At 65.5% G+C, this 21,561-nt stretch overlaps 1 protein-coding gene across 1 annotated transcript; it reads right to left on the bottom strand.

The window, feature by feature from the left end:
- Nucleotides 1-6,911: 6,911 nt before the first annotated feature.
- FSCN2 (fascin actin-bundling protein 2, retinal) lies at nucleotides 6,912-13,148 on the bottom strand. Its single transcript, XM_054046699.1, has 5 exons — nucleotides 11,980-13,148; nucleotides 8,521-8,677; nucleotides 8,019-8,140; nucleotides 7,511-7,678; nucleotides 6,912-7,424 (listed from the first exon to the last, which is right to left on the bottom strand). The coding sequence occupies exons 1-5, from the start codon at nucleotides 12,800-12,802 to the stop codon at nucleotides 7,219-7,221; spliced, it is 1,476 nt and encodes a 491-aa protein (XP_053902674.1). The 5' UTR covers nucleotides 12,803-13,148; the 3' UTR covers nucleotides 6,912-7,218.
- Between the last annotated feature and the right edge of the window lie 8,413 nt (nucleotides 13,149-21,561).

The following is a 21,561-nucleotide window of genomic DNA, read 5'->3' as shown; positions in this document are numbered from 1 at the left end:
GTCTGACCCAGCGTCCCACGGCTTCCCAACCCCGCAGCGTTGGGGGGAGGCGCCGTGCAAAGGGCTAACTCAGCCCAGGATGTTCCTGGTTCGAGGGGGTGGGAGCGGCGGAGGGTCTGTCCCTGCCGAGGGCTGGCTGGTGCCTGGCTGGGCTGTGGGAACCTCCCCCCTTGGCTAAGCAAAGCGGAGCTGGGGCCTGCTGCCCTGGCACCAGAGTCCCAGTGGCCTCAAAGTAACACCCCCCCACGGGCGCACACGCGCTTTCCTCCTGCACCTCACCTCGAACGCAGCAGCTGGCCCTGGGTGCCCCCGAGCCGAGCCCTGACTGCCCCTTTCTGTCGGCAGCGTGGGAGCTTTGTGCTGCCGTGACCTTGCCTTCGTGGGCAGCCTCGCACAGTGCCCGGCAGGGCTGGCCCTGGGCAGAGGAGAGCCAGTGGCAGGAGGCAACAGCCTGTGGCCACACTGGCTGCTGTCGGCACCGGGGCCGTGTCGCTGGCAGGGGGCAGCAGGCCGGGCTTTGGAAAGGTTAATGGTGGGCAGGCTGCGCTGGGTTCTGTCTGATGTAATTATCCACCCCGCTGCCTTCGCTCCCTTCTCCGCTGCGCGTGGTATGGAGTCAGAGCTGACAGATCTGGGTCTCTGGGTCTTTTCAGTCCCTGCAGGGCTAACCTAATTGGATCTCGGCCAGCTGCCAGGCAGAGACGAGCGAGCCCAGCGAGACGAGTTCTGTGGAGCTGCTGGTGCCTGCTGTATTCAGGGCGCACGGCGTGCTTACAGATGGGCCGGGCCAGCGGCACGAGGGGGCAGAGCACATGCTGCCCGCCCCGCTGGCCCTTGCCAGGGAGCAGCTGCTTGCTCACACAGTTTCTGAGCCCCGCTGCCCTGCAGCAGGAGGGTTGAGCGGCCGGGTAATCCCGGGTTCCGGCGGGGGTTTCCCTGACAGTGCCGATCATGGGCTGGTCGCAAGTCTGGGAGCTGAGAGTCAATCTGGGTTCGTTCTTGTTCACGCATCCGCACCAGTAGCAGAGCTAGGACTAGAACCCAGGCGTCCGCGCCCCTGGCCCTGTGCACTAACCGCTTGTCTCCACCTGCTCAATTACAACCCCCAAAGGAAGAACTTAATTCTTGTTCTCCTGCAGCCTTGGCCATGGCCGTGGCCACCTGCCCTGGGCACCAGCGTACCAGGCTGGGCTCTGCCCTGCCAGGGGATTTTATTTGCATACAGATGTTGTCCAGGTGCAAACCCCTGCTGTCTCCTCCCTACCATGAGAGCCCCCGTACCTGACATGTGCCAGCCAGGGCCCCACAGAGTCACAAGCCAGGCCCCTGGCTTGCCAGCTGATGGGATGGTTTGGCCAGCGGTGGAATTAGCAGCCCCGGTCAATGGAGTTGTGAGCACTTCCAAGCAATGCCAGCCGGGGGCTAGGCAGCTGCACTGCGGCTGGGTTGGCAGCAGGGGGAGTTCTGGCACTGTGTGACTCGGCCGCTCCTCCCCAGAGTGATTTCCCTGCAGCTGGCACTGACTTGGCCTGCCTTTGAGCCCCCTGCACTTGCGCTCCCCACGGGCTGGCCCTCTGCAGCCTGATCCTTGTTGCCGGCCTGGCGGACCCGCTGCAGCCTTCGCGCTGGTGCTGTGAGCCACATCCCAGCACGGGGTAGGGATGTAGCTGCGTCCCCCTTCCCACTGCTGTCTGATCCCACCCTCCGCGGAGCTGGGAGGATCCAGCCAGGTGCAGCCAGAGCCCCCGCTGACCTCGCGTTGTGCTGGGCAGGGTCTGCCCAGGGCAGGGGACCGCCTGGGGGTCTCATGGTCCTGCCCGGCGGGATCTTGTGTTTCAAGGGCGCTTCCCCCTGCTCTGCCCGGGGCTGGGAGATGCCAGGTGAGGCCTGGCCCAGCATGACTAGTCCTCACGCTGCACCCCCACCACGGCTGCACTGGGAGCAGGTCCTTTGTGCCCCCTGTCCCTGGGGGGCTGCCGGCTCACCTGGCGCTAGGCCCCAGCCCTGGTTATGCTGGCCAGGCCTCCGAGCAGCCCGGCCTGCCCCAGCCCTCAGTGACCTGTCCTGGGGGGCAGCTCAGCCTGGGTCTCCTGGTGCTCCCCCCGCCCCAGGCCTGACGTTCTGGCCTTTCGCTGTCACTGCTGCTCCTGGCTCGCTGGGCAAGGGGACACGGGGGGCAGCCAGGCCCTTTGGGAGACCCCTCCCCGTAGGTGCGGGCAGCCTGGGGAGGGGCAGGTGGAGGAGAGACTGCACAGCATGGGCAGGCGTGGGCCAGTTTCTCCTGAATCCCAGCCCCCCTTCATCCCATCCTGCCCTGGCTATGGCTGCCTGCCGCCCCGCGGGGGTGAGACAGACGGGGGGGGGGCCCAGGCTGCAGGAAGCTGACACGCACCCAGGTGGGACACACCCATGGTGAGCTGTATTCTCTGGTGGTGCTGAGTCACTCTGCAGGTGTCCTAGCTGGGGGGCAGAGAGGCTGGCCCGGAAAGCAGGAGGGAGTGCGGTGGGGGGGTGCTCTGGCCCGCCTCGGGCCATGCTCCTGGAGTGGGGCAGCGGTGGGAACTGGGGCTGGGTTGAGGCCTGGCTGGAGAGGTCTAAGCAGTGGACGTGCAGGGAGCCAGCGGACCAGGGGGGCCTGGACTCCTGTTCCCAGCTTGGAGTGAAGAGGGTACGGGAAAAGTAACTGAGCAGGACCCCCAGCCGAGGGCCCCTGGCCTCCGGCAGCCTGGGGGCCCAGCCCAGGTGCCTGCAGGGAGGAGAGGTCTCACCCTGTGTGACGGGGGCTGGCCCCAGAGCAGCTTCCAACCCAGCCCTGAGCAGTGTGGGGTGGAGCGCAGCTCCGTGGCGGGGGAGATCGAGCTCCTGCTGGGAGACGGGACAGCCCAGCCTGCTCCCCCCTAATCAGGTACCCCGAGAAGCAGCTCCTAGACCAGCCGCTCCTAAAGAGCTCCGGCACTGGTGGCTCAAAGCTGTTCATCGTAATTTACCCATTAGCGCTATGTTCCCAGGGCTGGGATAGCAGGGGGCTGCGGGTCGGGAGTGAGGGGCACCACCAGAGCTGGGTGGGGGAGCCTGGGGCTGGGATCACAGGGGCTGCTGGTTGGGAGTGAGGGGCACTGCCAGAGCCCAGTGTGGGGTGCCTGGGGCTGGTCTAGCAGGGAGCTGTGAGTCGGGATTGAGGGGCACAGGCAGAGCTGGGTGTGGGGTGCCCGGGGCTGGGATCACAGGGGCTGCTGGTTGGGAGTGAGGGGCACAGGCAGAGCTGGGTGTGGGGTGCCCGGGGCTGGGAGAGATGGGGGCTGCGGGTCGGGAGTGAGGGGCACAGGCAGAGCTGGGTGTGGGGTGCCCAGGGCTGGGATCACAGGGGCTGCGGGTCGGGATTGAGGGGCACCAGCAGAGCTGGGTGTGGGGTGCCCGGGGCTGGGATCACAGGGGGCTGCGGGTCAGGAGTGAGGGGCACAGGCAGAGCTGGGTGTGGGGTGCCTGGGGCTGGGATCACAGGGGGCTGCGGGTCGGGATTGAGGGGCACAGGCAGAGCTGGGTGTGGGGTGCCCGGGGCTGGGAGAGATGGGGGCTGCGGGTCGGGATTGAGGGGCACAGGCAGAGCTGGGTGTGGGGTGCCCGGGGCTGGGAGAGATGGGGGCTGTGGGTCGGGAGTGAGGGGCACCGGCAGAGCTGGGTGTGGGGTGCCCGGGGCTGGGAGAGATGGGGGCTGTGGGTCGGGATTGAGGGGCACCAGCAGAGCTGGGTGTGGGGTGCCCGGGGCTGGGAGAGATGGGGGCTGCGGGTCGGGAGTGTGGTGTCTCTGCAGGGTGGGAAGCCCCAGGGGTACCCACCTGTCTGGGCAGCTGTTGATTTTCTATCCAGACCCTTGGGCTGTGACGGGCAGCGCATCCGTGCCCGGGCTGCTAATGGCGCTGCAATGAGGTGAGGGGTGCCCGGGTGCCCCGATGCCCATGCTGCTGCCATGGGCCCCAGCCAGGAGGCGCTTGAGCAAACAGCATCCCTGGGGGTGGGGGGGCCCCAGCGCTGGGCTGAGGCAGGATCAGTTCCTGCAGCCTGGGAGGTGGGGGGGCTCTGCCCAGCTGCTCCTCCCCCAATGGACCCTCTGCTGGCCTCGGGCGCGGCGGGGTTAATGGGGCGGGCCCAGCAGCTGCAATGCGCTGGACCCCCACTAGAGGGCGGCAGAGCTACACCCTCCGGCACCCAGCCCCCGCCCCGGCTGGATCGTTAACCCCTGCCGTGCCGCAGCAAACCCAGCTGGGCTGCTCTGAGCATCTTGGCAAGGGCGGGGACAGACCCAGATTCTCCCCAGGCACGGGGAGCTACAGGAGAATCTCCCTCCGCTGGCTTCCGTGCAGGGGCTATGACACAGCCGAGCAGTTCCCGTCCGCCCCCCCCCCCCACCCAACAGGGATGCCCCAAACCCCCAGCCCAGGGGCTGCTGATGTGTCCCTCGGCCCTTTGCGGACTGCCTGAGCCCTGCCCCCCTGGGCTGCCTTTCAGGGGACATGGGCCTGCCAGGGCCAAGGCCCCTCGCTCCACCCAGGAGGGAGCCACATGAGGCTTGGCCCAGCTGCTGCAGGGCCAGGGAGGAAGAGCGCCGGGGGCCTGCTGCGGGCGGCCTTGTCCTTCCTCGGTGTCCACACCATGCAACCGCCTCTGGGGTGGGGTGGGAGCAGCAGCCAAGTAGCATAACGGCAGGGCTGGGGACTAGCCTTGCTCCTCCTGCTCCCTGCGGTGTCCAATACGGGGACCCTCCCACTACAGGCCGGGGGGGGGGAGATGGTGCAGGCTGGGGGCAGGAAACAAGGGCTAGGGGTTGGAGGGGCTGGGGGTCAGGACTCCTGCGTTCTGTTCTGAGCCGACCCAGCTCCCCACCCCCAGCTCCGCCAGTGCCCCCCAATCCCGACCCGCAGCCCTGGCCAGGTCCTGGCCCGCGGCTGCTCTCCGAGTCCCACCCAACTCACTTCACTTGTGAGCTTTGGGACTTGGCTGGGTAGGCAAACGCGCTAACCCCGGGGCACTATGGGCCCTGCCCTGTATTCCCCCCTCCTGCGCTCCCCACATATCCCCTCCCTCCCCCGCTCCCTCCTGAGCTCCCCACGCATCCCCTCCCTCCCCCCACCCCATCCTGAGCTCCCCACGCATCCCCTCCCTCCCCCGCCCCCTCCCACGCTCCCCACATATCCCCTCCCTCCCCCCGCCCCATCCTGCGTTCCCCCCATGCATCCCCTCCCTCCCCCCACCCCATCCTGACTCAGAGTGTGAAGCTGTCTCTGGCCACCCCCGGGGAAGGGGGGGGGACTTGTTTGTGGAAGGTCCCGTCCCCCCAGCTGCTCTTCCTGCCATTTCCCTCTGACCCACACTTCCGCCTGCTGTTTCCACACGTCCCTTATCCCAGCCAGCTGCCAGGAAGGGGGGGGGGCACCAGCTGGGCCTCCGGTGCACTGGGCCTGCTGCTCCCCAGCTGCCCCCATAACCTCTGCCCTGGTGACAGCTCAGGGCCCCCAGCCCCTGATGCAGGTTGGGAGCAGCCAAGGGTGCAGGGTGTCTGGGGGGAGCCCGGGGGGCTATCAGGGGGCACTGGTGTAGCTGGGGGGGAGCCTGGGGGGGAGCTAGCAGGGGGCGCTGGCGGAGCTGGGGGGGGAGAGCCCGGAGGAGAGGGCGCTGGCGGAGCTGGGGGGGGAGAGCCCGGGGGAGGGGGCGCTGGCTCGGCCTGCTGGGGGAGCTGCTTCAGTTGACATGTCCCCTGTTGCTGCTCCTCTGTTCTTTGCTTAGCAGGAAATGGTGAGTTCCCCGCCCATAGCCAGGAGGGGCAGTACCCCCCCCTGCACCTGGGCTTGCCCCACGCAGGGACCCCAAGAGCCCATTCCGGGGGGCAGCCGAGCGAGGGGGCAGGCTGGGGAACAGTGCCGGTGGCACCTGCCGGAGCCCGCACTGTCCTCTGGACCCGGGGCCACGGCTGGGCAGTGAGGCCCCTGCATTTCCAGCGCCCCAGTGCCAGCACCAGCTTTGGCTCGCAGCAGCCGCGGATCCGAGCGGGGCCCAGGGCAGGAGACGCCCTGGCTGGGAGGAGTCAGGTCAGGATTTCTCCTGCCTGATCCTGAAGGAAGCCTGGTGCCCGTAGACTTCCCCAGCGTGGCCACGGCACCGCGTGGGACACCACAGCCCAGCGCCCGGGCCGCCCGCCGCCACGGGCCTCCCAGTGCCCCCCTGCCGGAGCCTGCTGAGCCAGCGGGGTGCAGCCACCTCTGGGCTGGAGCCACCGTGCCAGTTGCTGGCCCCTGGGCCGAGAGCGCGGGCAGCCCTGGCAGCGGGTGGGGCGGGCAGGACGCGCTGGGTATGGCCAGCTCCCAGCAGCTGCATAGCTGGGATTCCTCGGGCAGGGTTAACTCTGCCCACATGCCCAGGAAGGGGCTGGGACTGGGGCCGCTCCATCCCTGGGCTCCAGTCCCACCCCACAGGCCCCCCACCCCTTTCCCCCCACAGCCCACATTCCTTCCCCCTCCCCCACCCACTCCAATCCCTTTCCCCCATAGTCTCCTTCCTCCGCAGCCCCGATCCCCCTCCCACCACGCTCCAGGCATGGCTGGTAAATGTGCTCTAGGGAAGCAGAATCTGCTGCTCAGGGCTGGGGGAGCAGGGGGGGCCTGGCAGGGAGCCCCCGGCCGAGGGGCTGAGCGAGTGGCAGGCAGCTCCATCCCTCCCCAGAGCCCAGGCCGGGCGATGCCTTGGGGGGCCTGGTGCCAGCCCGCCCAGCTGTGGTTCTATGGCTCATGGCACTAGCCATGGGGCAGCTCGGTGGCACGGGCGGGGCCCCCTTGTCCCAGGACGGTGTCTGCCAGCCCGGTGCCGGGGGCCCTGCGGGGCACTGCTGGTGAAGGAAGACGAGCGACCCCCCCCCAGGGTGCAACTCAAACGGATTTTAATGAGCTCAGCGAGGGGGGGAACGAGGGAGGGGCCGTCACCATGGGGGAGGTTAAGGACAGCACTAACACCAGGCATCTACCATGTCAATCTCTTGCAAGCCCATAAGCCCCTCCCACCAGCCCACCCCAACACGGCTGCCCGGCGGGGGGTGGGGGGAGCATGCCCCCTTGTGCCCGTCCCTGCCCCGCAGCAGGTGAGAGCCTAGCAGGGGTCGCTGGGCGCGTGCCGAGCTGGCTTAGCGGGCGCGGGCCCTAGGGGTCTATGTGCTAGGGGTGGGGGCCAGGCTCAGTACTCCCAGAGCGTGGCACGGGGCAGGGAGTCGGCATCGGCGCGCAGGGTGCCGGCTGTGTCCCCGCGCAGGTATTTGCCGTTCTTCCCCCGGATGGCCACGCGCCCGCGCTCCCGGAACTCAAAGAAGAAATCCTCGGACATCTCCCCGTCGCTGCAGATGGCACCGCTGCTGGCGATGTACCAGAACTTGCCGCCCAGGCCTGGGGAGAGAGCGGAGGGGGCGGGTGAGGGCAGGGCCCTGCCAGGCCGTGCCCGCCCCCCCCGCCCGGCCCAACCCGGCACTCACCCCGGATGTGGTAGGCCCCGTCGCTGAAGAGCAGCTGGAAGACGTCGTAGGTGGCCCGGTTGGCATCCAGCAGGTTGGAGCCGCGGTGGCAGCAGACGAAGCCGTGGTCGCCCCGCAGCACCAGGATGGGCCGGTTAATCAGCTTGAGGATGAACTCCTCGTCTTCCCCTGGGGAGCGCGGCAGGGCTGTGGGCAGCAGCTCGCGAGGCAGCCCTGCCCAGTGGGGCCACGGCCACCCCCTCTGCCAGGGCCTGGGCACCAGGCACCCCCTGCTCTCCCCAGTAGCCTAGCCACTTGACAGCCAGGGGGACGTCACCCTCCATTGGGGAGCATCTGGAGCTCGCTGGCACAGGGTAGGCGTCGCAGCTGCAAACCCCTCTCACCCAGCGCCCCCCAGCAACGCTGCCCTCGGCCTGGCCCGGTAGGTGCTGAGCCCCGGGCCCCGGGGACGCGGCAGGGCCTCCTGCTGCCTCCCCACCACCCGCCCCCCGGCTGAGGCGGGACTTACCAACGGAGTCGCTAACCGCGGCCAGCTGCCCGTTCTTCTTGGCGCAGATGTACTTGCCGTTGCTGGCCTTGAGGGCCACTCGCCGGCCGCACCACTCGATGTCGAACATGTTGTTGGCGGCACTGGGGGGAGCGAGCGAGACAGCCCGAGTCAGAGATGGGCTCTGGAAGCGGCAGCTTGGGCAGGGCAGGGCAGGGTGCACCTGCAGCGGCTAATCTCCTTGGTGCTCAGTGCCTGGCAGACCCAGCAGACTGGCCCAGGCAGGTACCCGCCAGGAGGTGCCAGCACCTGCCTCCAGCACAGTGCTCCAGCAGCCAGAGACCCCGGTGAGTTTTACAGCCTGATCACAACTCCCGTGATGCGTGCTCTGCCACTCAGCGCCCTAGGGCTGGCCCCAGACCTGATTCTCCCTTTGTCCCGGTGTCCCCTGGGGCTGTGGCGCTGAGCGCTGCAGTCGGGCCGAGTGTGCCCGGGGAGCGTGTGGGACGGCGCGCATACTCACACGCTGGTGGCAGTGACTTGGATGCCCCCGTGCGACACCAGGGTCCAGGAGCTGCCCGCGTTGGAATGGAAGACGCACTTCTTGGTCTCTCTGTCAATTTGCATCTGGAAGGTCTCGTGGGTCATCTCCTCGTCCTGGTTGGCCGAGACGTTGACACCTGCAGGGAACGAGGAGGCCGCAGGGCATGGGGCAAGGCTGGGGGTCAGGACTGAGGGGCACCGGCAGGGCAGAGCTGCGGGGAGGCAGAGCCCAGGGTTGGGCTAGCAGGGGCTGCAGTCAGGATTAATAGAGAACAAGGATGTGGCTTTTTGGCCCATCCCCTGCTCATATGGACGCACAGCCCCGTCTCCCCCGGGTCTCGCTGGCGTTGTGTAGCTGCTCAGGCCGGAGGGGCACTGGGGAGCCCCCCAGCATCCCTGCAAGGCACCCACCAGGAGCCAGCGTCGCCAGCCCCTGCTGCCAGGGCGTGCACCCGGGCGAGCAGACCATGGCTGACCACTCAGGTCACGGAGCCCTAATTCCCTGTGTCTCAGCCCCGGCCACGCCCCGCTCACCCCTCCTTTCCACTGGGCGAGCAGCTGATCTGCAGGCGCCCCCCGCCCCACAAATCCTCCCAAACAATCGGCGCTAATTGGGCTCATTAACCTGATTGCTGTTGTTTCCATCTGCTTAGCGATTCAGAAACACAACCCCCCTATTTATAACTCAGCCCTCAGCGTCACCCGCACATAAGCCGCTTGGGCCGCGCGCAGCAGCGCTGTTAGCTGGCTGCATGGGGCAGCCCCACCGCCCCTCGCTCCACGGGGTGCCCTACAGCCCCCCTGCCTGTGCCCTAGAGAGCCACCGCTCAGCCTGCAGCCCGGGGGTTGTGGGCCCTGCCCCCAGGAGGTGTTTGCAGTTTGTAGGGGGCACAGGGTTGGGTTATAGAGGCCAGCCCAGGGCGAGGCAATGCACCCCGGGAGATTGCTGGGTCTCCCCTCACCAGGGTCCTGAATTTGGTGGGTCTCCCTCCAGCGCCAGCTTTTCGTCCCATGCACAACACTACCGCCAGGCCGTGCAGTGCGGCTGGCTGGAGGGGCTCGGGGAGACCCATGCTCTCTCACACACACACCCCATGGGTACATATGCACACAGACCCACACACACACACTGACACCCCCCCATGTGTACACATGCACACAGATCCCCCTATACACACACACACACCATGTATACACATGCACACAGACCCCCCCATGCACACACACATCTATGTGCGCACACACACACACACACACACACTGTGTGTACACATGCACACAGACTCCCCCCATGCACACACACATCTATGTGCACACACACACACCGTGTGTACACATGCACACAGATCCCCCTATACACACACACACACCATGTATACACATGTACACAGACCCCCCCCATGCACACACACATCTGTGTGCACACACACACACACATCCCATGTGTACACATGCACACAGACCCCTCCCACGCACACACTTAGACCCGGACACACACACCCCAGATCCATGCTCTCTCTCACACACACTCAGACTCACGTGTACACACACCCACACCACCTGTGCACACACACCCAGACTCCTGTTCTCACACCCACCCACCCCCGCGGTGCGCAGGCCGGGCTGGGGGGCCGGGTTACTATGGCGATGGAGCAGCGAGCAAAACGCCGCCTGCACACGCCCCTCGGCGGAGAGAGCGTCGCCTGCTGCCACCTGTTCCCCGTCGGGCCATATGGCCCAGCCTGACTCACCGGGTGGGGGGAGGAGGCGGCTCGGTGCAAAGGCAGCCCCGCCCCCTGGGTCTCCTTCGCTGGTGGGGAGGATGGGGCAGGAGGGGCAGCCCCCCAATTGGGCGTGGCCCCTGTGGGGGCTGTCGGGGGATCAGGCCTTGGCTAGGAGACCAGGGGGCCTGCCCCATGTTGCCCCCCCCCCCCCCAGCTCCCTTGAAATCTGCCAGGGATGGACCTGAGCCGTGACTGCCACAGGGGAGCCAGCCCATGTCCCGGACCCCCCTGCTCTGACCCCCCACCCCCCTTAAACAGCGGGACCAGGCTGGGTTTGGCCAAGTGCCCATCTGCAGGAGTTCAGGCAGGACAGAGGCGAAAGGCCTGCGGTGGCCTCCAGCCGGCACTAACTTGGGTGAGCGTAACCCACGTTCACACGGGGCAGCCGGCAACCCAGGGCTGGGCACGGCTTCCTCCAGCTCCAGGGCAGCTCCTGGAAGGGAAGGGACGGGCTTGGGGGCCTCCTTTGACAGCCTTTCGGCTTGCCAGGGCTGGGCTCTGGGAAGGCCCGGCGGGGACTCAGCATGCAGGGAGCTGCTCTGCAGAGAGAAAAGTCTCCCGCTTCGCTCAAGACGCTGCCCCTGAAATGCCTGTCGCTGGCCCCAGGCACTGGCAGGCAGACCCTGGGAGTAACAACAGCAGCTGCACAGGGAGGATTGCAGGCATGGGGCTGCGGTGCCCGGAAAGTGATTGTCAGCAGAACCCTCGTCTGTTCCCCTGGAAACCACAGTCTGCACCTGGCCAGGTGCATTGGGCCTGGCTCTCGCGCCTGTGGCAAACAGGGCTGGAGAAAGACGAGCTGAGGTGGGCTCCGGGACAGGCAGGATGCTGAGTAAGACGGGTCACTGTTCCTGGGGGCCCTCTGGGGGCCGTGTCATGGACGGAGGGGTTATTAGCTACCAGGACACCAGGCAAAAGGACCCGCCTGGGCTGCTCCTGCGTGGGAGGAGCGAACACCACATTCCCCGGGGCTGATGGTCTCCAGGTGCAGCAGGGAGCGAGCTGGTCACTTCCTGGTGGCCCAGGGATGTGGTTTATTGAAGAACCGACTGGCGTCCCCCACCCCACCCCACCCCGCGGTGTGGGTGCCAGCCAGAGGGGCTGCTCATGACCAGGGAGACGGCAGGAGAGCCCCTCGCCCTCTTAGCAAAGCCAATGCCACTTTGCACCCGCCCCCATGGGGCAGAACCCAACTAAGGAGCGCAGCTGGAGAAAGGGTGAGTGTCAGCCCCTGCCCCGCGCCAGCCAGGCCCACAGCAGGGCTAACTGGGAATCTGACCCCAGGGGCTGGGCCCGAGCATGGGCTGCCAGTGTGAGTGGGGCGTGCCCCCACCCCAGACAGAGAGGGAGCTCGGGAAGGGGTGGGGAGTGCACTTGAAATGCCACCGTAAAAGGGAGGGGGGTGGGAAAAGGGGGAGGAGCCAGGACAGCCTTGACCAGGCAGCCCCGAACCTGCACGAGCCCAGAGGGCCCGGAGCCCCTGGCGGGTCCCTCCAAGCCGGCTTGGCTGAAGAGTCTTTGCAACAGGCAGGGTGGCACCCAGGAAGCGGGATCTCCTGCTTCTAGGTGCTCAGGTGTATGGGGGCAGGGCACCCTCCCCCCCAGAGAGGGGAGCTGCCCATGGGGAGGGAAGGGGGCAAAGGGGGGGCACTTACCTTGCCGGATGGAGACGTATCTGCCATTGGACGCCAGGAAAACCACTTGCGGGTGGCTCTCCTCCAGATCAAAGAGTTCGTCCTTGCCCGGCTTGGAGCTCCTCCCGGCCTTCAGGGTGCCCGTGGGCCCCATGGGCGCCAGGTACTTCCCGTTGCAGTCCTTGAAAGCCAGCTTCCCTGCCTTGAACTCCAGGGTGTAGCCGGTGCGCGGGCCAGGCTCCGGCACCAGGGCGCCGTCGTTCTGCAGGTAGCGGTTGTCGCAGGCCCGCAGGCAGTACCGCTGGTTCTGGAAGGTGAGGGTGATGAGCGCGTCCACACCCCAGGGGATGTTGCTGTCGGTGGAGATCTCGTCCTCCAAGGCGCTCAGGTGTGCGTACCGCCTCCGGCTGATGCTCAGCAGGTTGGCCTGCGGGTGGATGGCCAGGTGGACGGTCCACAGCTCGGCCTCGGTGACGGCCTGGGCGAAGCAGGACAGCCTGTCTTCCGAGCCCCCAAAGAAGCGCTTGTAGGGCTGAGACTGCAGTGCCCAGCGCCCATCTGACTGGGTGACAATAGTGAAGCGCCCGTCTCTGCCTGGCTTCTCGGCTTCACATGACACCTTCCCGTCCTTGTCAGCGGCCAGGTACCTGCCCAGGTGGCTTCTCAGGAAGACCACGGAGCTGTCGGCCTCATCCTGCTCCAGGGTCCAGATCTGCTTCCTCTTCAGGCTGGGCGCCGAGGCGTTGACCTTGTAGCCAAAGCTCTCAGCCGTCAGGTAGCGGTTCTGGCAGTTGATCAAGCCAAATTGGATCTTCAAGACCTGGTGGATCCCGTTGGTTGGCATCTTCTGTTGGTTCCCGGGGAGTGGGGCGCAAGTCGCGGTTCTCCCAGCCCTGCTGAGGACACCGGTGGGTTCGTGCTCGCACACTCGCTCCCACGCGCAGCCGGCCCCAGGCAGAGCTGGATTAGAGCCAAGTGCCTCAGGCCAAGCCGCCCTGACTTGCCGCTGCCCCAGTTCCTGGTCCCTCTCCGCCGGGCGCAGCCTCGCTTGCCTTCATCGAACCTGCAGCCTGGAATGCCAACCTCGTCTGGACGTCTGGCCGCTGTGCGGCCGCTCCGGCTGACCTCTCCCACTCCGGCGGGCCGGGGGTGCAGGCCAGGAAACACACGGGCTTCGGCGCTGCAGCCGGGGTTAGTGAGGGCCAGCTACGATTACAGAGCTCGCCTGGATTTCAATGGGCTCCGAGCCCTCGGCAGCCAATGGTGGGGCTTGCGCGGACACAAGCGAGGGGGTTGATGCGGGAGACAATGGGCCTTTGATGGAGTGCTCCGGTGTTCGGCTCCGCTGGGCCAGCCTGGGGTTGGGGCCGTGGCTGGTGTCTGTGTCCCTGACCCTCTCCGCGGCCGGCGGGCTCTTCCCCTGGTGGCAGGTCCTGCCACCTTCCTCTGTGCCACCGAGTCTCAGGTGGAAAACTTGGGCCGCAACCCGATCCGCCCCTGCCGGGGCCGCGCTGCCTTCCCGTGGGCACCCGGCTAGGGTTACGGGCGTCTCTGATTCGGCAGGAGGTCACCTCCAGCCGCACGCTGGCTGGTTAAGCTCCTTAACAATTAGCCCGGCCTTTTGATTAGTTTAAACCGTTTATCCCTCTTTGGGCCTCTGGCCTCCATCTGTCCTGCAACCCCTGCTGCTCCAAATCCTCCCCTGGCCCAGGTGGCGCCCAGGAAGGATCCCAGCGCTGCCCCATGGCCGTGAGCGCAGGGGATCAGCCCCACATAGAACTCCACCTGGCTAAGGGCAGCTAGTACCCCGGGGGACAGTCACCTCAGCACGGGGGCCGTGGGAGCAGGGGGCGAGGGGGCACGCTGGAGAGGAGTTTGCAATGGGACATAGGGCTGCAAAAGGCCAGGGCCGGCGTGGCTGCCATCCTGGGGCAGGGGAGAGGGCCCATCTCTGTGGCCCTGGGGTGTGAGCCCAGCTGGGCCGTTGCCCCCATCTGGCAGCCAGGCGGAGCCTGACAGCCGGGGGAGGGCGGGGGGGTTGGAGAAGAGCAGCCGAAGGGGCTACGGCCGGTGATGAGGAAAGAGCGGGGGGGGGGAGAAGGGGTGTGGATGGGGTGACAGGCGGCAGGGTCTGAATAGGGAGGAGGGTGGCCCATGGGGGCATGGGATGAAGCCAAGCCAGGGGGCCTGTGCTCCGGCCTGGCCTGGCTGTCCCCAGCCCTGTGGTGTCGCTCCCCTGGGCTCTGGGGGTGCGAGTCCCGGCTGGCGCACACAGTGGGGTTTGGACGGGCTGGGGCCGCTCGCCCCCCTGCGCAGGGTAAGCGCTGACCCCAGAGGCAGGGCCAGGGCATCTTGGCACGGAAGTGCTGGCAGAGCCGTGGGTTGCGGTGTTGGGAGCTGGGCTGGCTGCGTGTGGGGCATCTCGGCCTGACCCATGGCCACGCTGGCTGCTCGGGGATAAGCACTTGTCCCACTGGATTCAGGGAGAGGCTCCAACGGGATCAGGGGTGGCCCTGGCCTGCAGAGGGGGCCCAAACCAGTGGGTGTCAGGCCACCCGGGACTGAGCCTGCAGCGGTGCCAGGGGGTTCCATGGGCTCCTCCCGAATGGGGTACAAGCGCCGTGGGGGGGCACTGTTACTTCTCTGCGCTGCTCTGTGCCTCAGTTCCCCTCCCGCCCGTCTCTGTTGCGATTTAAACTCTTTGGGGCAGGGTCTATTACTGTGAGTTTGTGCAGCTCCGAGCACAATGGGCCCTGATCCTGGCCGGGACCTCCAGTGCTGGGCACCAAGCTGCAGGTGCTGAAGGGGAAGCTATGCCACACTTGGAGAGGGGTCACGCCGCGGACCCCCTTGGGCTGCCCTAACGACCTCTGCAGGCAGCAGGGAAGCCGAGGGACTCCGCCACGCTCTGCTGGGTCGTCGGGCTCAGCTGGAGGGGCCGATTCCTTTGTGCCGGGCCCCGGGGAGCAGCTCCCTTGGTCTGGGCCCAGGTTCTGATTGCTCGGGCAGCCGCTGGCTGACGGGCGACTCGGGTTGCAGCGGGACCAAGAGGCAGCCATTGTTCCTGAAAATAGGTCCCGGGGATTGGTTGCCTAATAATTTTTTCATGCTTGAGTTCTCGCTTTCTTTGGCGGTTCCGCTTACAGCCGCCCGCGGCCAGCTCCTCGCCTGCCTGAAGCCAGGTGCACGTTACCTGAGCCGCACGGCCACGGGTTAGTGTAACCGCCGCGTGTCACGCCCGCTGGAAGGGAGGCGGTGCTGTAATGTATCTGCGGCAGGCAGGTTGTGTTTCCGGGCTGGGCTGGGGGCTGGCCAGCGCTGGATTGCTGGCATGTTTGGAACTCAGCCGCGCCAGTGTTTCACAGGGCTGACTGCTGCCCTCCAGCCCTGCTCCTCGGACACACCCGCCATCCACCCCAGCACGCCCCCCGGTTACAAGGGGGAGGGAATGAGCAGGGACCTGGGTTTCTGTTGGGCTCGAAGATGCTAAAAGCACATGGGTCAAATTCAGCACCAGGAGCCAGTGGGGTTGCTGGGCTGGAACGGAGGGCAGAATCCGACCGTGGGTAATCAGAGCCGCAGGAGAAACCAAGCTAGTGCCGTCCCTTGTAGCTGGGATCGCAAGGTGGGTGTGCATGGGTGTGAGCACACACGCCTGGGCGGGCACCTCACCATGTCTGTCCATGGCTCCCTTCCCCCACCCACTGGGTACCTCTCAAGGATTATTAGTGGGTGAAGACGTCTCTGCCACCTGCCCACTGGAAGGATGGCAAAAGGCACATTTCTGAGCCCCCATCTGGACAGGAATAGGAGCGGGATCAGTTTAAAAAATCCCTCTGCCACCTCTTAGTTGATCCCATTTCTAGCCAGCCTACAGTGGAGGGATCCAAACTGCCCCTGCAGTGTCTGATCCAGGGTTCACTTCCTGTCCTAAACTGTTGTGTTGTGTGGCTGTTAAATCGTTGCTGGGTTCTACCCCAGAAGTGGCTGCATTTCTGTGGCAGGTGAAGCGATTCCTGAGCTAACCGTCTATAAACCATCTATAAAGTCTCCTGCATATGTGAATTATTGAAACCTCCCAGGCCAGAGAGCCTGAGACAAACCACACACCCCCAGCTCAACTCCAGAAGCAACAAGCTGAGAACTGAGCAACTCATCCCATGTCACTGGTTTGGAGCTAGGGTTGTTCCCGATGTGCCCTGCTCTTCCCCTTAATCCCGTTGTATTCCTCTTTGCCCTGGCCTGGTGCCCTCCTCAGAGCTGGGCGCAGGTCACTGGTAGCAAGAGTTGCAAACCCCCGTGGCTGTCCTCAGAACAAGCTCCCTGCACGCCATCCTGTATGTGCCACACGCTGCAGCAGGGGTGAGGCTGTCGGGCACCAGGCTGTGCTGTGTCAACCCAGGGACCCACCTGGTGGCTTCCACACGAAACTACAGTGCCCTGGCCCCAGGCTCTGTGTGAGCAGAGAGGAGCTGAGCGGGGCGCGGATCGGGGCGCTGTCTGGGGAGCGCAGCGCTCTCCCGGCGAGAGGGGAGCTGAGCGGGGCACGGTGGGGGGCGCTGTCTGGGGAGCGCAGCTCTCTCCCGGAGAGAGGGGAGCTGAGCGGGGCGCGGAGGGGGGCGCTGTCTGGGGAGCGCAGCTCTCTCCCGGAGAGAGGGGAGCTGAGCGGGGCGTGGATAGGGGCGCTGTCTGTGGAGCGGTGAGAACACCTCTAGTCTCGTCAACCCCCAGTTTTAGGGAGCCATCTGTACCCGTGCAAAGGCAGCGTGAAACCAACCCAGAATCTTCCGTTCACTTTGTGCAAATGAGGCAAGGAGGCGTGGGGGCTCCCACCCATGCACGGAGCAGGCCCAACCGCGCTCGGCTAGCGAGATCTCCCCCAAGCGCAGCCGGGGGTGGGGGGCGCACAGGCAGAATCAGGCTCTGGGGAAATCCTCCTGGCAGACCCTGCGCTGGCTGGGCCAATGGGGATGGGCTGGGGGGGGGCTGGCCAGAAATGACGTAATGCACAAGGGGCTGGGTGGGCCCTTACTGGTGTGTGTGTTTCCGTGTTAACCAGGGTGGGTGGGTCCTGAAAATTACCAGCCCCTGGGGCCTGCGATTGATGGCCAGCAGCCCTTGGGGTGCCTGGGCTGCCAGAGGGTCTCTGCAAACGGGGGAGGGGAGCAGTGTCCTTAGATGGGGATGTGGCTTGGTCCTGGGGGTGCTGAGCACCTACAGCTCTGTGGGAGCTTGGCCCCGCTCAGGGTGAGGCCTGGAGCTTCTCTCCTTATCCGCTGTTTGGCTTCCGGAGCCCGAAGAAACATCAACCCCAGAGGGGCTGGGGAGGGTCAGAAGCAAAGTATTAACCCTGCCTAGGCCATGGCCCCAGCCCCCCCGGCCCTCTGCTCTCCGGCCCCTGGGCAGTGGGCGGCTAATGCTTACCAGAGCGGCTGGGCTCGGCTCTGGGGCGGTTCAGACGTCATTTCTATCTGCGCTTTCCTGAGGCAAACCCAGCCAGTGGGGACCTGACCCTGTACTGGGGCTGGGGGTGAATCAGGAGTGACTCCGCCGTCCCTGAGCGCCGGCCTTAGTGAGGGCCCGCAGGCTGGCTCAGTGACCGGTGTCTGCTAGCTCTGTCCTAGCGCTAAGGGGCAACCCCAGGCCATCGGCACAGCTGGGCTGGGACAGAGCTGGGCGGGGGCCAACAGCAGAGCGGCACCTCCCTGCATTGGGTCTCTAGCCAGGGCTATCGATCTATCGGCACAAGACCGAGGTCAAGGGGTTTGCGGTGCCAGGAGCTGCATCACGATGAATAAGGCATTTGGAAGAGGCCGCGTCATCGGAGGCGTTCCTGGAAGTAAGATTCCCGGCTGCACAGAGGACCTCGGCTGTTACAATCTGATGCTTCTGCCAGGAAGACGCCAGAAAGCTGAAGGCAGCAGGCCGATAGCGTGGTGGGACTTGAGCGGCCCAGGCAGGAAATCAGTACATTCTACACGCCGATCCCTCCCTCCCTCTAGCCCCACGGCTGAGAGCACATCTGGGCACTGCCCTAGAGACGAGAGGGTGGAGATTTTAATGTGGCAGCCTTTAGCTTCCACAGCCCAGTATGCAAAGCTGACGTGGGTCCCGTCCCAGGGGTCACCTGGTCCCAGGCAAAGAGCCATGGGCATGAACACTCACTCCAGACATTGCAGCCACCCGCTGCCCGCAGTGTGAAGGATAAAGCCAGGTGGAACTGCATCCCCCAGCCAGGCCCACGTATGAGGGTACAGAGGGCTCCAGGCCCAGGCAGTGCAGACCAGGCCTTGCTGAACCCAGGACATGGGCTGCAAGGGTCAGTTCAGATGCTCCTTCCAACCACTTTAGTGCATCTGTCTGGCTTTCTTGTGAGCACCCAACACCTCCCGGGCTGGGATGCGGAGACTGGCAGAGACGCCACATGGGTGGGTATTGGGCTTTCGTCTTGCCAAAATTGGGGACAGGGGGTTCTTTCTAAACACACTTGACAGCTGGCATCTGAGTTTGGGGTCCTGGCTCTAGGCTGGCAATGTTTGAGTTTGCTCTAGGCCAGGGGAAGGTTCAGGTCAGTTCTTCCATCCCAAGGACTTAACCCCGTCTTGACCCAACAGAATTTACACCCAAAGCGATTATCTCACAAGCTATTTCCACTCTTTGTTAGTGACACCCAAGTTGTCCCAGGACAGGAGCCAGGGAGAGCGGCAGCCTGGCCTGGCCTGGCCTGGCCGGGACCCAGGGAAATCACTTGGATGGCACTTTGTAAACACTCATCTTGCTGGAAAAAATCAGGGCCGTCCATCGGATCTCTCGGCAGACGACTCTTCTCGCTGTCACCTGAGAAAAACCTCCCTCCTGAGGGTGGGAACCAGCCGTGGCTCATTCTAGGGGGCATCCCCGGGCCTTTGGAGAGTGCCCTGCGTTCATGTCCACCCCCTGCCCATGTCTCTCCCTGGCTCCTGGGGTCTGAGCAGCAAGAGAGGAGTGGCTTGCCTGGGAAACATGGAGACACAAAGCCCCTGTTCGTGGCGGGGAAAGCTGCTGGCGAGAAGACTGGGGCATGGTCTTTAAATAGTTGGCTGCTCCGCCCAGCGGAGCCAAGGCCCAGGGAGACTCACTGAGGAGAACTGCCAGTGAAACCGCCGAAGGGGGGCAGGGGGCGGGTGGTGGGGCTTTCAGAGAGAAGTGACTTGCTGCTGTTCTGCATTTGCAGAACTGAAATATGCGGTTCGACGGGGGCAAAACCCAGCTCCCAGCACCTGTCTGAGGCACTGGGGATCCCCCGCCCTGATCTGCTCCAGTCTTCCTCCAACATGCCGCCCAGCATCGGGCCGGACTTGCCCCCGGGCAGCATCGCTGTGGCGGGCGACGGGTGCAGGCTCGTGCCAATTTGATGTACGATGCTGCTCCAGCCAGGGGAGGCAGGGCCAGACCCCCTCCTCCCTGCTCAGCTGCAGCGCGGGGGAGAGCCGGGCCCCGCTGAGTCGAGGCTCAGCACAAAGCAAATTGTTCAGCCGAGTGAGTGGGGAATCCAGTGGGGCCGAACAGTCCCTCTCGCCCAGAGTCCTGCCGCTGGCTGCTGCAGAGGGAGGTGGAAAAACCCCATCGTACAGCTGGGCTGAACATTTTGCCAGGGCCTCATGGGATGCCACGTAAGGCCCCCTTGCTTAGGTGCCACACTGGGGGTTTGTGCCTGTGGTGGTGTAGCCATGGATGTGGGGCAGGGAGTTTCCTCCTGACCCCGGCTATAGGCCCTGAAGCTGCAGATGACTCAACGCTGAAATGCTATTTGCTCAGCATGTGTCTTTAAGGTTCCTTCTCTCCAGGCAGCCTGGCCCCTCCTCCGCAGCGAGATATCCCTGCTCAGAGTTGGGGGACGGGATCCTCTGCAGAGGGGGGCTCCGGACGGAGCTGGCATGCTAGACTCCACTTTGCGCATCACAAGGGCTATGCAGTGCCCACCGGGAGCCCGCCCATCAGAGCCGTGGGCTGGGCAGCAAACCCTCCAGCTGCGCCCCTGGGGAGGGCCTGGAGATCAGCACCAAGGCAGCCCAGCACACGGCAAGCAAGCCCAGGTCTGGGACGGGGTGAGCAATCACAGGGCCCCACGGAAGAGCAACCCAGCTCCGTTTCCCATGTGTCCTGGGTGAGAGCCGGGGTCAGCACTCTCCTCCCCAGAGCTGGGCGGCAGAGCCGGAAGCAGGCAAGCCTGGGAGAGCAGACGGTGCCTCTGCGCAGGGTGGGCGCTGGGCAGGAAGCGCACCAGGTGGCACGGGAGGCTGGCTGGGCGGGATCAGGTGACTTGGTGACACAGACACCAGGGGCTGCGTGGCTCCGATGCTCCCACCATCACATGGCTACTTCCAGCAAAGAGAGTCCCCCAAACCGCCTGGGGCTGGCACCTGTCTGGGGGGGGGGGGGGGCGGGTGTCTTGTGAGGAACAAGAGATGCTCCTTTCCTCCAAAGTGCCAGCTGATCTGTCCCCCGGGGAGCCAGGCATCTGCTCAGGGCTCTGCTCTGCACCGCCACTGAGGAACGCCCCTCCCAGCGCTACAGAAACTGGCGCTCACGGACAAGGATCGCCTGCCCACAGGCTGCGCCCCAGGAAAGCTCACGGTGCGGCACAGTCTGGGGGAAAACAGGAAAGGACCAAATGGAAGAGACTCCCCCTCCCCCATACCGAAAATCTCTGACTACCTTCACCCCCAGATCTCCCCCCGCACCCTCAAACCTTGCCACCTGCCAAATCGCCCCTGGCCCTGTCCTGCCTCCCCCTCGCTCCCCACATCTCCTTCACCCCTAGATTTCCCCTGACTCCTGCCCACCCCCCACCCCCAGTCTCCCCCAGCTCCTGGTAGGGCAGAGGACATGGCCGGTGGGTGTGTCATGGTGACCCACGGGGCCCCTGAGGCTGTGGAGGGCAGAGATGTTGGGGGCAGCTGGGTGCCCTATTGCTCTCCCTGGGGAGTTGGCACCGGGGCTGTTCCCTATGGCCCTGCTGGAATGACGCCTGCTTTAAGAATGCACCTATCTGCCCCCAATCTCTCCCCATCACCAGGCGGGGAGCGAAAGTCCAGGCCCGGAGCCAGCCGGGTGTGTTTGCAAGGTGTGGGTGGTTCCCAGCTCTCACAGGCCTGGCTCCCAGCCAGCAGCTTGAAATCACCAAATATAGACATGCCACAGGCTCTGTCCTGCCTCCTGGTGCCACCTGGGCAAGCTCCACCTGCTACCCACACCCACGAGGTTTCGATGCAGGCGGCTCCCTCTGCACGTCAGGCTGCCGGCGAGTGACACATTCCGGGGGGAGCCTGGCTGGGGCGGGGACCTCGCCAGCTGGGCACGGCACGGCAGAGCGAAACAGTGCAGGTTCCCTTTTACTGGCGGGGTGAGGGTGGGGCTGTTCCCATACCCTGCTCCGGGGAGGCCTGCCCCTCATACCCCACACTGGGGGGTTGGGACTCTGCCCCCTATGCCCCATACCATGGGGGGGCTGCCCCTCATACCCCAAACCATAGTAGGTTGGAGGGTCAGGGCTCCACCCTTCCTGCCATACCCTGGGGGAGGAGGGACAGGGTGACCCAGTTCTGCCCCTCGTGCTCTCGG

The sequence above is a fragment of the Malaclemys terrapin genome, chromosome 13 (genome assembly GCF_027887155.1).
Source record: "Malaclemys terrapin pileata isolate rMalTer1 chromosome 13, rMalTer1.hap1, whole genome shotgun sequence".
NCBI classification, from domain to species: Eukaryota; Metazoa; Chordata; order Testudines; family Emydidae; genus Malaclemys; species Malaclemys terrapin.
This window is presented reverse-complemented; position numbering and strand designations above follow the sequence as displayed.

What these genes read in the sequence shown, in the direction of transcription:
- FSCN2 (XM_054046699.1), bottom strand. Translation starts at nt 12,802, where the DNA reads ATGCCAACCAACGGGATCCACCAGGTCTTGAAGATCCAATTTGGCTTG. An exon ending in ATACGTCTCCATCCGGCAAG is followed by an intron (nt 8,678 to 11,979) that starts GTAAGTGCCCCC and finishes CGTTCCCTGCAG; the next exon opens with GTGTCAACGTCTCGGCCAAC. An exon ending in CGCGGTTAGCGACTCCGTTG is followed by an intron (nt 7,679 to 8,018) that starts GTAAGTCCCGCC and finishes CGCGCTCCCCAG; the next exon opens with GGGAAGACGAGGAGTTCATC.